General features: G+C 38.4%; 1 protein-coding gene across 1 annotated transcript; it reads left to right on the top strand.

The window, feature by feature from the left end:
* Positions 1-2,828: 2,828 nt before the first annotated feature.
* On the top strand, positions 2,829-9,907 carry nfe2l3 (nfe2 like bZIP transcription factor 3). The gene is made up of 4 exons (XM_051873091.1): positions 2,829-3,736; positions 4,772-4,888; positions 6,679-6,762; positions 7,154-9,907. The coding sequence occupies exons 1-4, from the start codon at positions 3,227-3,229 to the stop codon at positions 8,351-8,353; spliced, it is 1,911 nt and encodes a 636-aa protein (XP_051729051.1). The 5' UTR covers positions 2,829-3,226; the 3' UTR covers positions 8,354-9,907.
* The last annotated feature ends 6,558 nt before the right edge of the window (positions 9,908-16,465 follow it).

Raw genomic sequence — 16,465 nt, 5'->3', positions numbered from 1 at the left:
ACAGCTTCTGTCAGTCATGGGCCCTGTCAGTTAACCCCAAAAAGACAAAAATAATGATTTTCCGAAAAAGACCCAGCCGACAAGACCAACATCATAGTTTTAAATTAGACAACATGCTCCTTGAGCACACGCAGAACTACACTTACCTTGGCATAAATATTAGCAACACAGGGAATTTTAACAAAGCTGTGAACGACCTGAGAGACAAGGCACGGAGAGCTTTTTACGCTATTAAGAGAAATATCAAAATTGACATCCCAGTCAGAATCTGGATAAAAATAATCAAATCAGTAATAGAACCCATCGCGCTCTACGGGTGTGAAGTCTGGGGCCCACTCACAAACCAAGAGTTCACTAAATGGGACAAACACCCAATAGAGACTCTGCAGACTGAACTATGCAAAGTTTTGCTACGAGTACAGCGCAAAACCCCAAATAACGCCTGCAGAGCAGAATTAGGATTTTACCCACTTATAATCACAATTCAAAAAAGGGCCATTAAATTCCATACCCACCTAAAAAATAGTGATAAACAGACCCTCCATCACAAAGCCCTGAACTACCAAGAGCTGACACCAGGAAGAAACGCCCTCGGCCAATTGGTCTTAGAGCTGACTACACAAACCAAAACATGTCTGACCGAAAATAAAAACTTAGCCAGACCAAACCAAATAATAAAAACACAAAAAGAAAAATACCTAAAACATTGGACAGACGCAACAGCCCTACAAAGTAAATTGGAATGCTATTGGGCCCTAAATAGAGAATATGAATTGGCAGGATACCTGAGTACAGTGAGCGACCCTAAACTGAGAAAAGTCCTGAGCATGTACAGACTCAGTGAACACAATCTCACCATAGAGACAGGCAGACACAGACAGACCTGGCTACCAAAGGAAGACCGGCTGTGTCCCCACTGCACAGAGAATGAAGTGGAAACAGAACTACACTTTCTGACATCCTGCCCTAAATATGCACAAATTAGGGACACTTTCTATCCCCATTTCACAACTCACCACAAACAGAAAACCAACAGAAACCAAATATGGACAAACTCCCATACCTGCTAGGAGAAAGCCCAGCAAGCTCAAACCTGGCCGCCAGGTATGTGAGGTCCTGTCACGACGAAAGAGACTCCAGCGGGACAGAACTACCAACACACTCACTATATGCCTAGAGACACTTCTATAAATATTATAAGATTGAACATTTTTATTGCAATTTTTTTTTTTATTTCTATTTTATTGCTAGATTTTTTTTCTCTTATTTTCTTTTCTTCATCATTATTACATATATTTATTTATTTTTATTGTACAGTGTTATTAATGCTTTGGCAATGTAAAGATTTCTTTTACCATGCCAATAAAGCTATTTGAATCTTGAATCTAGTCAGATAGACAGACAGACAGACAGACAGATAGATAGATAGATAGATAGATAGATAGATAGACAGATAGATAGATAGATAGTCAGACAGACAGATAGATAGATAGATAGATAGATAGATAGAGGCAGACAGACAGACAAACAGACAAACAGATAGACAGACAGACAGACAGACAGACAGATAGATAGATAGATAGACAGACAGATAGATAGACAGTCAGATAGACAGACAGACAGATAAATAGATAGATAGATAGTCAGATAGATAGATAGAGGCAGACAGACAGACAAACAAACATAGATAGATAGATAGATAGACAGACAGACAGATAGAGATAGATAGGCAGACAGACAGACAGACAGATAAATACAGACAGAGAGATAGATAGATAGATAGATAGATAGATAGATAGATAGATAGATAGATAGATAGACAGACAGACAGATAGATAGATAGATAGATAGATAGATAGATAGATAGATAATCAGGCAGATAGACAGACAGATAGACAGACAGATAGTCAGATAGATAGATAGATAGATAGAGTTAGACAGATAGATAGATAGATAGATAGACAGACAGACAGATAGATAGATAGATAGATAGTCAGATAGACAGACAGACAGATAAATAGATAGATAGATAGATAGTCAGATAGATAGATAGATAGATAGATAGATAGATAGAGGCAGACAGACAGACAAACAAACATAGATAGATAGACAGACAGATAGATCGAGATAGATAGGCAGACAGACAGACAGACAGATAAATACAGACAGACAGATAGATAGATAGTCAGATAGACAGACAGACAGACAGATAGATAGATAGATAGACAGACAGACAGATAGTCAGATAGATAGATAGATAGATAGATGATTGATAGATAGATAGTCAGGCAGATAGACAGACAGACAGATAGTCAGATAGATAGATAGATAGATAGATAGATACAGGCAGACAGACAAACAAACAGATAGAGACAGACAGATAGACAGATAGATAGATAGTCAGATAGACAGACAGACAGACAGATAGATAGAACCATATTACGCCCTGTAAGTGTGATAATGAATCAACATTCGTTGTTCCATCGTGTCTGTGGTTCATGGACAGTTAACATAACAGCGTCAGCAATGATATCTACCGTTGAAAGTATTAGAAGAGTGCAGTGCACCGGTTTAATAGGTCACACAGAAGAGGTATATTTTGACAGATCTACACACAACACTAGTTTTTCGTTCTTAATGGAAGAACATATATATTATTTGGATCAATAATGGATAAAACTCCCCAGTTTATCCAAGAGCGGAAGGGCTAAAGGAAGCGACGAAAGCATGCTTGCTTGTGATTGGCTCTTTAAATGAACGACAACAGAAATGGCCCAATCAGAGCTTGTTACGAAGGTAATTCTGTCGCACGTGAGTGGGATTTTATGAATTATGCAAATTTGAGCAGTTGTTCCACTCCTCGGATGAGAGGCTCGATTCAGGACTACCGAGGAGTTTTATTGTTCTTTTAATAAGATAAAAAGTTTCATGTTTTGTCTTTCGCTACAGAATATATCAGATAAGAATGACTCGTTGTGTTTTCCTATAACGTTATTAGAGGAAGGAACTGCATCTCCGCATTATGATGTTATAGGCCAGGAAATAATGAAAAGCCGGTAGTGTGTAAGTGCAGCGAACAGTTTCGCCGGTCGGGGCTGCTCTTTGTCTGACACAGAGAGTAGTCAACGCGTGCTCTTTTGTTTGGGATTTTGTCTTTGTTTAACTGCAAACGGGCGATCTTTGTTCTCGTTCAGGCCTCCCGAGGTTGAAATATTTGTTTTGGAACATGCATCATATGAAGAAATATTTCACCGAGGGACTCATTCAGTTTACGATTCTGCTTAGTTTGATAGGTGTTCGCGTGGATGTCGACACTTATTTGAGCGGCTACTTCTCGCCGTTGATAGAGACGGACGGAGGGCCGAGCTCGGCTTTCATACAAACCCCGTTTCACCACTATCGGGACACCGCAGCGGGCCATCAAGTGCACCCAAAATGTCCCGAGCTAGACTATTTTTTCACCAGCCGCAGGCTGCTGAATGAAGTGCGTGCGCTCGGATCCCCGGCCCGCTTCCCCACGCGTGTCAGCGCATGGCTGGTGCACCTGGTGCCTGATGATGGTTCTGATGTCAGTGAGCCACTCGACCTGTCAGGGGACCTTGATAACGGGGACGTAAATACCGAAAATCACCTGGAAGAGGATGATCACAGGACTGGAGAGGGCTTCGGACTGTCAGTATCTCAGGACTGCAATGTTTCAAGGCCTTGCTGTGCAGCTGGCGAACTTTCCAAAGAGGTAACAATGCAGTGCCTTATTACACACTTTCCATACTTAACAGTTATATTATGTTGTTTTCTTCTCATAGGGCACACGGTAGCCACATGTGAACTGCTTTAAGCATTTGTTTGTTTGTATTTTGTATTTAGTTAGCCAGTTAGCTTCATGGCACTCGTGAGCAACTAAAGGCGAAAGCGAAACAATGGAAGTGATCCATCCATAAACCAGTTTAATGTTACAGATTAATTAAATGTTAAATATATGGCCAAATTAGATCGACCTTTTTTAATTGATCTGTGCCAATCTTTAGGCTATGGTTTTATGTGTATTTTTGTTTTTTTTTATCAGCAAATTTAATGCAAGTTTTTGTGAGGAAATAAGTCGTGTTTACGAGGTAACTTACCTGTTCACTTGTTAGTTTAAATGTCAGTTACCATGACAACTAGATGTACAGGTGTCGGTCACGTGCGTCAGGCAAACTTTGAATTTAAACCATAGGTTTTAAACGTCAAGTAAGTTATGTCAAAACAATTCATCAAAGTTCACGTGTTATAAAATAAATACTTAAGGTAATTCCCTTCAATTTTTTTATGTTTTTACTGGACAAATCGTTTGTTTTGTAACAAGAGAGTAGTTTTGTCTGAGAGAAGAGTGGTAAATTACCCTTTGGTCCAGCCCAAACCTGCTCTTTCTGAAATGTTCGCTCTTACTTGATCATGTCTTGACAGAGCTCAACCTAGTTTTTGAAATCCGTTGTCATGTGTTATCCTTAGAGCCACCTTTCAAACCGTGCATGTTATGCAAATATTTCTTCCTTTTCTTTAACTACCACAGGTGCAAGTAAAAATTCATAAAGTTAATCTATTGAACAAGTAGCAGAGTACTAAGGATACATTTGTCTTAAACAGGTGCACCATAGTTTATGGAGTATTTCTTTACTTTCTTGGAATTACTCTTGAGTGCACTGTTTTTATAAACAAATTTTCATAAACAAATATTTAAAGCAAAACATTTTAAGCCTTTATTTTGACATCACAATTTCTTTCTCTCCAGGAAACTTTACTGAACCAAGAGAATGAGGAGGCGGATGTGAAAGACGAAAGAGGGCAGGAAGAAACCAGCCCTGCTTTGCTGAACCAGCTGACTCAAAGCTCAGCGTTAGAGCAGGAGGTAAACAAGCAATAACTTTACTACCTGTCTAACAGGAACGGTGTGTCTATCAGGTTCGATGTAAAACTTAAAGTGTTAGTTTACCCAAAAATGAAAATTCTGTCATTAATTACTCACCCTCATGTCGTTCCACACCTATAAGACCTTCGTTAATCTTCAGAACACAAATTAAGATATTTTTGATGAAATCTGAGAGGTATATGACTTGTGCAAAGACAGCAATATAATCAACACTTTCAAGGTCCAGAAAGGTACTAAAGACATCGTTAAAACCGTCCACATGACTGCAGTGGTTCAACCTTAATTTAATGAAGCGACGAGAATACTTTTTGTGCGCAAAAACAAAACAAAAATAACGACTTTATTCAACAATCTCTTCTCTTCTGTGTCATTCTCATACATTGTTTACGTCCAGCGCTTACAGGTTCTACATCAGAACGGCAAATCTTTATTGGCCGGTTCCTGCGTCAGTATTACACGTATGCGTCGTACTGCTCACGTGTGCAGCTTTGGCCAATACTGAGTCGGCATTCGGACGTAAACACGGAAGCCTTCACTGTGCTTACTGTGTCACCTGCGTAAGGACAATGACAAATTTGAACCACTGCAGTCATGTGGACGGTTTTAACGATGTCTTTAGTACCTTTCTGGACCTGATTATATTGCTGTCTATGGATGAGTCATATACCTCTCGGATTTCATGAAAAAATATCTTAATTTGTGTTCCAAAGATGAACAAAGGTCTGACGGGTGTGGAACGACATGAGGGTGAGTAATTAATGACAGAATTTTCATTTTTGGGTACCCTTTAAAGGTACACTATGTAATTTTTTTTTCTTTTCAAAATTAACAAAATTTAAATAAGTCAATACATAAGTCCTTATTCCGAAACGTGTTTTTGTCTTGACTCACTATGGCAAGCCTATTATAAGTGTTTATATTTTAGACCTGACGGAATGGTTTTCATGGGAAAATTGCATACATACGTCATTCGCTCGTGCGTATCTCGTCATATCTGTAAATAGAGAAAAGTTGCTCCGGCTACCTTGACTCTTGTGTGGTGTGGGAGTGGCATAGGTTAGTTGTCACAATGAGCAAGAAAGTTTGACATGGAGCTGCTAAATCTTGAACCTCTGGGGAATCACACATTCAAAAAAACACAAAACAGAGGGGAGTCTGCTGGCATAAAGAGAACTTGACAGCGCTCGTAATAAAACAATTCAAAATTGGCTTGGCTTTTTGGAGATGGTGAGAATTGAGGGATTTGAAATGTTGTAAAATTGACGTGGGGATGGCATTTTTATTATTCAACAGGTGAGTAAGGTATTTTATTAAACAGATAAACTGCCAATATGTAGCTCTCTAACAGAGTTCACTGAACCATTGTAAAGGGTCATTTCATTATGGTTATTGTAGTGCTATGAAAGAATTTATTTTCAAGGAAGTACTGACTTTTAATGGGTATAGCTACAGTAATGTCTTCAGCTAGTCAGCTTGAGATCCTATCTCTCTAAAGAAGTTATATCTCTTAAGCCTAGTAGTGAATGTTTAATGAGCAGTAGGATAACCAAATGCATGCAGTTTTAACCGCTAGAGGGCCAAAAATTACATAGTGATTGCGTAGTTACATAACTGTAATTTGGTTAATATTTTACCAGTCTGAATGAAGGAGAAAAGTTACATTTGGTTGTGTTTCTGGTCATTCAACTCCATATTAACTGTTGTTGTGAGATGTTAAATGTTGTTTTATTTATTTATTTATTTATTTATTTTGCTGCTTCTCTTTCCAGGATTTGTCGGGTAGTACCCTTCCTCCACCTCTTTCTGGGCTTGAGCTTCCTCCACAGTGGCAGGACTTCCTCTCTGAATTTGATGTAAGTGTGGATGCTTTGTCCTCCATTCAAGATTAAAGGAATGTTATGGTTCAGTACAACTATATCGACATCAGTTATGGTGGAATGATTACCAAAGAAAATATGACTCATCATATTTACTTCTAAGTGTGTTACAGTTACTGTAAGTTTGATTATTGAAAATTGTAATTATTTTAATTGGAAATTTCCATTATGCACCCAATGCTGTCAGTAGACACTGATCAGTACTTTAAAAAGAGCTAACAATACCAAACCAAATCAATTTGTTTTTCCAACTATGGGCAATCTAAATACTAAACTCTTTTCTGATTCTTGTTTGTTGTGCACATTTGCACTAAATAAGAATTTTGAAAATGTTTACATTGACAATATTTTTCTATTCCGTCTACAGGATTTTGACTCTATGGTCCCTCAACGCATGTCAGATTTAGAAGCTGACCTTCCTAATCCCATCAGTTATGATGTAAGCCTTCAAGATGCCATGGTAACTGGGGGAGATTCATCTAATTGCAGGCCGGCATCTTCCCGAGCACCCCTCTTCCGTTTGGAATCCACAAACTCTTCTCACTCAGACCCTTCTCAGAGCTTAGCAGGGGCACTTCCTTCATCGCTCTATTGTTTGTCTGGAAACAGCTCTCATAATGAAACCTCCCCTTCGCAGATGGGAGGCTATCTAGATGAGGCTGTTTTTGAGCACATCAATATGTTGGATCTGGGTAATCTCGGTACGATCGACCCTCAGATGCTGGATGGCATGCAAAGTGAGATGGACACTCCATGGCTGGAGGATTCAGACTCTGGCCTCTCTTTGGAGAGCAGTTCTAGAAGCGCCGCATCCCCGTCTACTTCGTCCGATTCATTTTGCGAGGATGAGGGTGGAGCTACAGGCTATAGCAGTGAAGTGGAATCTCTTTCTTCAAAAGGTGGTGCTTGTGCAGCTGCTTACCGTGATTGGTCACCTGTGAACCTTCATGACAACATCTGGCATGATCATACCTACTCAGCCCCACAGGCTCAAAATTCCACGTCATCTAGCTGGATCACAACTATCAAACAGGAAGTGATGAGCGAAGATGAGTCTGAACCTGAAGAGATGAGTCGTGATGAACGTCGGGTGCAGGCATTGGGTCTTCCATTTTCAGCCTGTCAGATTGTCAACATGCCTGTAGAAAACTTCCTGGAACTGCTGGATAGGCAGAATCTGTCAGGATCAGAAGTCATGCTCTTGCGTGACGTGCGCAGAAGAGGCAAAAACAAGCTTGCCGCGCAGAATTGCCGCAAGAGGAAGTTGGACGCGATCCTGGGCCTGCAGGGTGAGGTTGATGGCCTCACGGTACAGCGGGATACTCTCCTGCGCCAGAGAGCCCATACAGCCAAGGCACTTTCTGCTGCTGCAGAACATTTTGAGGCGCTCTCAAGGACTGTGTTGAGCCACATCCGTGATGAATATGGACATCCTCTGAACCCTGAGCATTACACACTGCACTGCAGTGCTAATGGACGGGTGATGGTTCAGCCTCGCGCAAACACAACGTCAAGGACAATGACCGGTAGTAAGACAGTGAAGAGAAAGAAGGTCAAGAAACCCTAAGAGACTTTTTTTGAGAGTGTGTGTGTGTGCATGCATGTTTGTGTTTACAAACAAATATTTTTGTTTTCTGAGAGTTTTTATCCTTGAGATGAGATGTTTTGATGCATTTCTGGCTCTTCTTTGTTCCTAAAAGCCATTCGTAACTCAAGTGAAGGGCAAAAATAATACTGTAAAAAATACTACACATTTACAGCTTGGGAGTAGCTTTGTTCACTTGCAGGAGAGAATGTACTGAAAACACTGGATGTTGTGTATAGTAAGAGTTTGTATAAAGACTATTTCTAAAGAGCACATTTAAAAATAAAACTTCATATTGCTTTTCTTTAACTGTTAATTTAAAGGCAAGTTATTAAGTAAAGAATGTTTGCAGATGGTCACTGGAGGACCATGTCAAAAAGTGTGCCTCGCTATTTCTTGCAGGATAAAGCTTCAAGGGATAGTTCACCCAAAAATAACAATTCTGTCATTTACTCACTCTCATGTCGGTCCAAATCTGTATGGCTTTCTTTTTTTCTGCAGAACACAAAAGAAAATATTTTGAAAAATGCCAATGAAAGTCAGTCCAATGTTGTTTGTCACTGCCGTTCTTCTTTTGTGTTCCACAGAAAAAAGAAAGGCATGTAGGTTTGGAATGACATGAGGGTGAGTTAAAATTTTTGGGTGAACTTTTATCCCATTAACACAAAGAACCCCAAGGCAATTATCCTAATTCAATTTAAACTACAGCAGTCAACATTTGAAGTGGATCAAAAAAAGTTATTTGATCCACTTCAAATGTTGACTACTGTATTTGCAAACATTACTAAAATACAACTTTCATTAGTTGTAACTTGCAGTTACCTTCACACCACGATTTATGTTTCTCTCACCACTGAGATACACAGTTAAAATAATGTGATTGTGTATTCATGACAAACAGGATCACTCTGCTTAAACTGTTCCTTTATAATACATTACTGTCAAATTACATTTGCATTTTACATTTATGCACTTGCCTAAAAAGAAAAATTATTATGCTTTCTGATAGCTTTTTGTAAAGGCTTTATAAGGTTGGATTGCAGTTATGTTTTCAACTTGATTTTCCTTTTTATTTTTTGCACTCTGTTTGTCACATTTTAAATATACATAGAAGTGGTCATCTTTGAAGTGAAGTCGAAGTAAAAACAAAGTGGAACTAATTAAAAGAAAACAGAATTGGTGAGTTTTGGTCTACCTCATAGCAGTTATAATTTAGAAAAGGCAAGTACTACATCAGCCTAATGACTAATTAATTAGTGAATTAGTATTAAAAGTAATATCGAGCCCAAGCAAATGATCCTCTTGTTTATTTTCTTTATTGGCAGAGTGGTTTGATTTGTGTTTGTGAGTAGAAGCGGTTTCTCTCTCTCTCTTTTTCCTTCAGTTTTTCTTCGATTTTTCTATTTTGTGTGTTTTTGAGCAATTATTTGTGTATGCGTGTGTAAGGGGTTGGAATACCTTCAATTTCAAACAGGGATATTCAAAATCTGGCTCTTTTATATATTTTAAAATGAATAAAGGAGGACAAAAAAGTTACTGTTGAGTTTATTCTTTTTATTATATTTTCACAGAAAAACATTCTATGCAATGCCGCATTTGACAGCAGCGTCAAGCTAAAATTTTCTAAATTATGCATTTTATTTCTGTCCTTAAATTTGAAACTGCACAAATTATATTAATAGTGCACAATTATGTTATAGTGATGTTATTGGGTTATATACTAGATGATGTTGAATGGCATAATGTGACTAACGTCATGCTCTCTGGACTGAAAGCAAAGAACCAAACCGGCAACACATGAACACAATCATCAATATAAAGGTAGTTGCAACATAATGCTGGTTTTGAATTGTTTTATATAACAGAATAATTGTAAAATGTTGAATTTGTGTTGTTGAAAGGAAAAAGTTTTAAATGTGAAAAAGGTTAAAAAAACAAAAAAAAAACATTCAAATATGTCCAAAATAGTGGTCACTTGTTTTTATTCATTCATTCATGGTGGTTCTATAACAGATGCTATAGGTCCACAAGTGACAATATACATACCTAATTGTATTTTTAAGTGTAACTGGACTGCATTAGTCCATTAGTTTTTATGGGTGCCAGCACATTTCGGGAGTATAGACAAAGAAACTGATACAACTGCTAAAGGGGCCAATAAAGGCAGAAATGAATTAAAAACAGTGTAGGCAGAAATTGAACTACCTTGGCAGCAGCAATGTGGAAAATATAATGGAGACATCCATTTTCAGTACAGCCAACTGCTAAAAATAATAGTTTAGAAAATAACAGACTTAAACAAATCTTACAATCTAGACCAGGGGTCTCCAAACTCGGTCCTGGAGGGCCACTGTCCTGCAGAGTTTAGCTCCAATTTGCCTCAACACACCTGCCTGGAAGTTTCTAGTATGCCTAATAGACCTTGATTAGTTGGTTCAGGTGTGTTTAACTTGGGTTGGACCTAAATTCTGCAGGACGGTGGCCCTACAGGACTGAGTTTGGAGACCCCTGATCTAGACTTCTAGGCAGTGTTGGGGGTTACTTAATCAGATTACTTTTTAAAGTAACTAGTAACTATTGACTGACAGCTGCATTTACTCATCCTATTCTTCTTTAATCAAGAATGGCAGCACAGCCTAAAGGTTTGTTTGAGCTGCGCCCTCTACTGTACAGGTGTAAATATGCATTTCCTTCAGCCTGAGGCTTATTCATTTCACGTTTGGTGTGAAAGGGCCTTAAACATTTGCCAAAAATAGAACTTTTTTGTTGTTTTGTTTTGTTGCAAGCCCAAAAGCGAAAGTAATTTAATGCATTACTTTTCATAAAAAGTAACTAAGTAACGCAATTAGTTACTTTTTTAGGGAGTAACGCAATATTGTAATGCATTACTTTTAAAAGCAACTTTCCCCAACACTGCTTCTAGGTTTGGCCATTGTACTTTAAACATAAAATCTTTGCATGAACATGACAGGTAAGCATAGAGACAGAGCGCATTTAAGCCACGCCCACCCCGGGCTGCCTCCTTGTCATTTCTTGCTTCCAACAAAAGACAGAACAATGCCTAAAAGCTGCTGTGTGACAGGGTGTACAGCAAACAAGCTAAAAAAAAACCCATAAGTTAAGTTTTTATTAGCTACCGAACTGTAAAAGCCTTAGCCAACCTTTAAGGAGACAAAGGTGGATACAGGTAATAAGACGTGAAGCATCAGCACAGCAGGAAGAATGGGTAAATTGTGGAATCCTGACACTCAGTATGCCTATGTGTGCGGTAAACATTTTGTAACTGGTAAGTCAAATATCCAAATGTCAGTTTTAGATTAGTGCTGTCAAACGATTAATTGCATCCAAAATAAAAGTTTGTGTTTACATAATATATGTGTGTGTACTGTGTATATTTATTATGTATATATAAATACACATGCATGTATATATTTAACAAAAATATATTGTTTATATATAAAATATGTATATTTATATATAATATAAATTATATATAAATATAAATATACATGTATACATGCAGCTAAATGTTTCTTAAATACATGTATGTGTCTGTATTTACAGTATCTCACAGAAGTGAGTACACCCCTCACATTTTTGTAAATATTTTATTATATCTTTTCATTTGACAACACTGAAGAAATGACACTTTGCTACAATGTAAATTAGTGAGTGTACAGCTTGTATAGCAGTGTAAATTTGCTGTCCCCTCAAAATAACTCAACACACAGCCATTAATGTCTAAACCGCTGGCCACAAAAGGGAGTACACCCCTAAGTGAAAATGTCCAAATTGGGCCCAAAGTGTCAATATTTTGTGTGGCCACCATTATTTTCCAGCACTGCCTTAACTCTCTTGGGCATGGAGTTCACCAGAGCTTCACAGGTTGCCACTGGAGTCATCACGGAGCTGGTGGATTTTAGAGACCTTGCGCTCCTCCACCTTCCGTTTGAGGATGCCCCACAGATGCTCAATAGGGTTTAGGTACCCTCAGCTTCTTTAGCAAGGCAGTGGTCGTCTTAGAGGTGTGTTTGGGGTCGTTATCATGTTGGAATACTGCCCTGCGGCCCAGTCTCCGAAGGGAGGGGATCATGCTCTGCTTCAGTATGTCACAGTACATGTTGGCATTCATGGTTCCCTCAATGAACTGTAGCTCCCCAGTGCCAGCAGCACTCATGCAGCCCCAGACCATGACACTCCCACCACCATGCTTGACTGTAGGCAAGACACGCTTGTCTTTGTACTCCTCACCTGGTTGCCGCCACACACGCTTGACACCATCTGAACCAAATAAGTTTATCTTGGTCTCATCAGACCACAGGACATGGTTCCAGTAATCCATGTCCTTAGTCTGCTAGTCTTCAGCAAACTGTTTGCAGGCTTTCTTGTGCATCATCTTTAGAAGAGGCTTCCTTCTGGCACGACAGCCATGCAGACCAATTTGATGCAGTGTGCGGTGTATGGTCTGAGCACTGACAGGCTGACCCCCCACCCCTTCAACTTCTGCAGCAATGCTGGCAGCACGCATACGTCTATTTCCCAAACACAACCTCTGGATATGACGCTGAGCACGTGCTCTCAACTTCTTTGGTCGACCATGGCGAGGCCTGTTCTGTGGAACCTGTCCTGTTAAACCGCTGTATGGTCTTGGCCACCATGCTGCAGCTCAGTTTCAAGGTCTTGGCAATCTTCTTACAGCCTACGCCATCTTTATGTAGAGCAACAATTCTTTTTTTCAGATCCTCAGAGTTCTTTGCCATGAGGTGCCATGTTGAACTTCCAGTGACCAGTATGAGAGAGAGAGAGAGAGAGGGATAACACCAAATTTAATACACCTGCTTCCCATTCACACCTGAGACCTTGTAACACTAACGAGTCACATGACACCGGGGAGAGAAAATGGCTAATAAGGCCCAATTTGGAAATTTTTTCTTAGGGGTGTACTCACTTTTGTGGCCAGCGGTTTAGACATTAAAGGCTGTGTGTTGAGTTATTTTGAGGGGACAGCAAATTTACACTGTTATACAAGCTGTACACTCACTACTTTACATTGTAGCAAAGTGTAATTTCTTTAGTGTTGTCACATGAAAAGGTATAATAAAATATTTACAAAAATGTGAGGGGTGTACTCACTTCTGTGAGATACTGTATATATACATAATACCACCCGAATTCAGGAAAAGTTGGGACGTTTTTTAAATTTGAATAAAATGAAAACTAAAAGACTTTCAAATCACATGAGCCTATATTTTATTCACAATAGAACATAGATAACATAACAAATGTTTAAATGGAGAAATTTTACAATTTTATGCACAAAATGAGCTCATTTCAAATTTGATGCCTGCTACAGGTCTCAAAATAGTTGGGACGGGGGCATGTTTACCATGGTGTAGCATCTCCTTTTCTTTTCAAAACAGTTTGAAGACATCTGGGCATCGAATTAATTAGTTTCTGGAGTTTTGGTGTTGGAATTTGGTCCCATTCGTGCCTGATATAGGTTTCCAGCTGCTGAAGAGTTTGTGGTCATCTTTGACGTATTTTTTGTTTAATGGTGCACCGCATGTTCTCTATAGGTGAAAGATCTGGACTGCAGGCAGGCCAATTCAGCACCTGGACTCTTCTAAGATGAAGCCATGCTTTTGTAATAGCTGCAGTATGTGGTTTTGCATTGTCCTGCTGAAATACACAAGGCCTTCCCTGAAATAGACGTCATCTGGAAACCTTTATATATCTTTCAGCATTCATAGTGCCTTACAAAACATGAAAGCTGCCCATACCGTATGCACTTATGCACCCCCATACCATCAGAGATGCTGGCTTTTGAACTGAACACTGATAACACGCTGGAAGGTCTCCCTCCTCTTTAGCCTGGAGGACACGGCGTCCGTGATTTCCAACAAGAATGTCAAATTTAGACTTGTCTGACCATAGGACAAGTGGCACGACGGTGCTTCTGGACCATTTTCACATATGGCTTCCTTTTTGCATGATAGAGCTTTAGTTGGCATCTGCAGATGGCACGGCGGATTGTGCCTCTCTAAGACATCCCTTTTATAGCTTATCATGTTACAGACCTGATATCAATTAACTTAATTAGTTGCTAGATGTTCTCCCAGCTGAATCTTTTCAAAATGTCTTGCTTTTTCAGCCATTTGTTACCCCTGTGCCAACTTTTTTGAGACCTGTAGCAGGCATCAAATTTGAAATGAGCTCATTTAGTGGATAAAAGTGTAAAATTTCTCTGTTTAAACATTTGTTATGTTATCTATGTCCTATTGTGAATAAAATGTTGGCTCATGTGATTTGAAAGTCTTTTAGTTTTTATTTTATTCAAATTTAAAAAACGTCCCAACATTTCCGGAAATCGGGTTGTAAATATACACTGTACACACACGTTATGTAAACACAAACTTTTATTTTGGATGCGATTAATCACGATTAATCGTTTGACAGCACTATTTTAGCTATATATTATATTTCCTGTCACCGATTATGTTTCCTTCCAGTGGGCACAGTTCTCAGAGTAACATGACATGTTGAGCTTCTGTCTCAATTGCCTGTATCCACTTTTGTGTCCTTAAACGCTCGTTTTTTTTTTTTTTTTTTTTTTTTTTTTTTTTTGGGGTCGACAGCTTATAAAACCCTAGCAACTTTTTTTTTTTTTTTCAAAAAGCACCTAGCAACAAATTTAGCTATTTTTAAAATTTATTTGGCAACTTTTAGCAACTTTTGAAAAGTGACTCAAACAATAAAAAAGGCAAATATTTTCATCTAAATTACACAAAAACTGGAAACCATTGAACAGCTAGCCAGCCAAGCAGCACATCAGCCTGAAGAGAGCTGAAGAAAGATGCAGTACACAGTAATGTGTGTACAACAGTACACACATTATGTGAATTAAGATGATAGTTGCAATTGTTCAATAATATTTGTTCATTTATGATACAGCATGTTATTAGCTTGTACCTACAATTGTTGATCAGTTAGGTACACTGTAAGAAAAAAAAATGTAGAAAAACATAAAAGGTACTGGTAATTTTCTGCCAGGACATTAGGCTATCTGTTAAGTTGTAACCCTGTTTAACCCTAAAATGCAAAATGCAATGCGTAATTTAAAACACACGTAAAACACCTGTGAAAAATCAATACAGACAAATTCTTCATATAAACAGTACATTGTGCCCTATTTTTAAGGATTTTTCTTAAAGTGTAGCACACTAACTACCAATACACTGATTAAAATGATAATCGTTCAAAATGTGTAGTTTTACTAGTTAATAAGAAAATACACAAAATGCAATTGTTCAAAATGTGTAACTGTTCAATAATTAAATATTGTATTTAAAAATAAAAATATCTGATCATAAAGATGTTTATATTACTTTTACAAATAAAATATATGTTTATATAATTTTTGTATGAACAAATCTAAATTAACATTTCAAATCATATTTTTATGTGGATTCTACGCAGTAGCGCAGTTTTGCGTCATGGTTATGCGATGACGTCATCGCGCAATGGCATCACAACCTCATTTAGCAACTTTTAGCAACAAATCGACCCGCATTTAGCAACTTTCCCTGAAAATTAGTTGGCAACACTGACCCAGATGGATTATTGAAGACTGCTAAGTGTCTGATGTGTTATTTGAATGTTTATGTGATATGGTTCGAGTAGCGAAAAATAATGGTTTACATTGTTGGTGGCGTCGTTACCGCGCGACCGGCCACAAAATCAAAGAATATACACTAACAAGAAGCAACACTCAATAGAACGTTCCATTGCAACACCGGCGCCCAGCAGCAGCCCTGCGTTTCCGCCATTTTGGGGGGAAAGCGACTCGGCAGTCCACTAGTTTCTATGGCAATATCAGCTGCTTTGTTAAAAAAACGTACACTAAAGCTAAAATCTAACCTGAATGATGACAACACAGAATAAAATACTATCACTAGTGATCATCAAATCCTTTTAACAGTTTATTTTACAGACTTTGTGTAAGTCTTCCACTTTTTTCACAAAACCTTTGCTCTCTAGAAACCCAGTCAGTTTGGGTTAAAATTCTTTAAAAGATCTAGTATTAGCATTATAAAC

The sequence above is a fragment of the Ctenopharyngodon idella genome, chromosome 19 (genome assembly GCF_019924925.1).
Source record: "Ctenopharyngodon idella isolate HZGC_01 chromosome 19, HZGC01, whole genome shotgun sequence".
NCBI classification, from domain to species: domain Eukaryota; kingdom Metazoa; phylum Chordata; class Actinopteri; order Cypriniformes; family Xenocyprididae; genus Ctenopharyngodon; species Ctenopharyngodon idella.
The sequence above is the reverse complement of the archived record's forward strand: the minus strand, read 5'-3'. Positions and strand labels throughout refer to the sequence as shown.

What these genes read in the sequence shown, in the direction of transcription:
- nfe2l3 (XM_051873091.1), top strand. Translation starts at nt 3,227, where the DNA reads ATGCATCATATGAAGAAATATTTCACCGAGGGACTCATTCAGTTTACG. An exon ending in CTGGCGAACTTTCCAAAGAG is followed by an intron (nt 3,737 to 4,771) that starts GTAACAATGCAG and finishes CTTTCTCTCCAG; the next exon opens with GAAACTTTACTGAACCAAGA. An exon ending in ACTTCCTCTCTGAATTTGAT is followed by an intron (nt 6,763 to 7,153) that starts GTAAGTGTGGAT and finishes TTCCGTCTACAG; the next exon opens with GATTTTGACTCTATGGTCCC.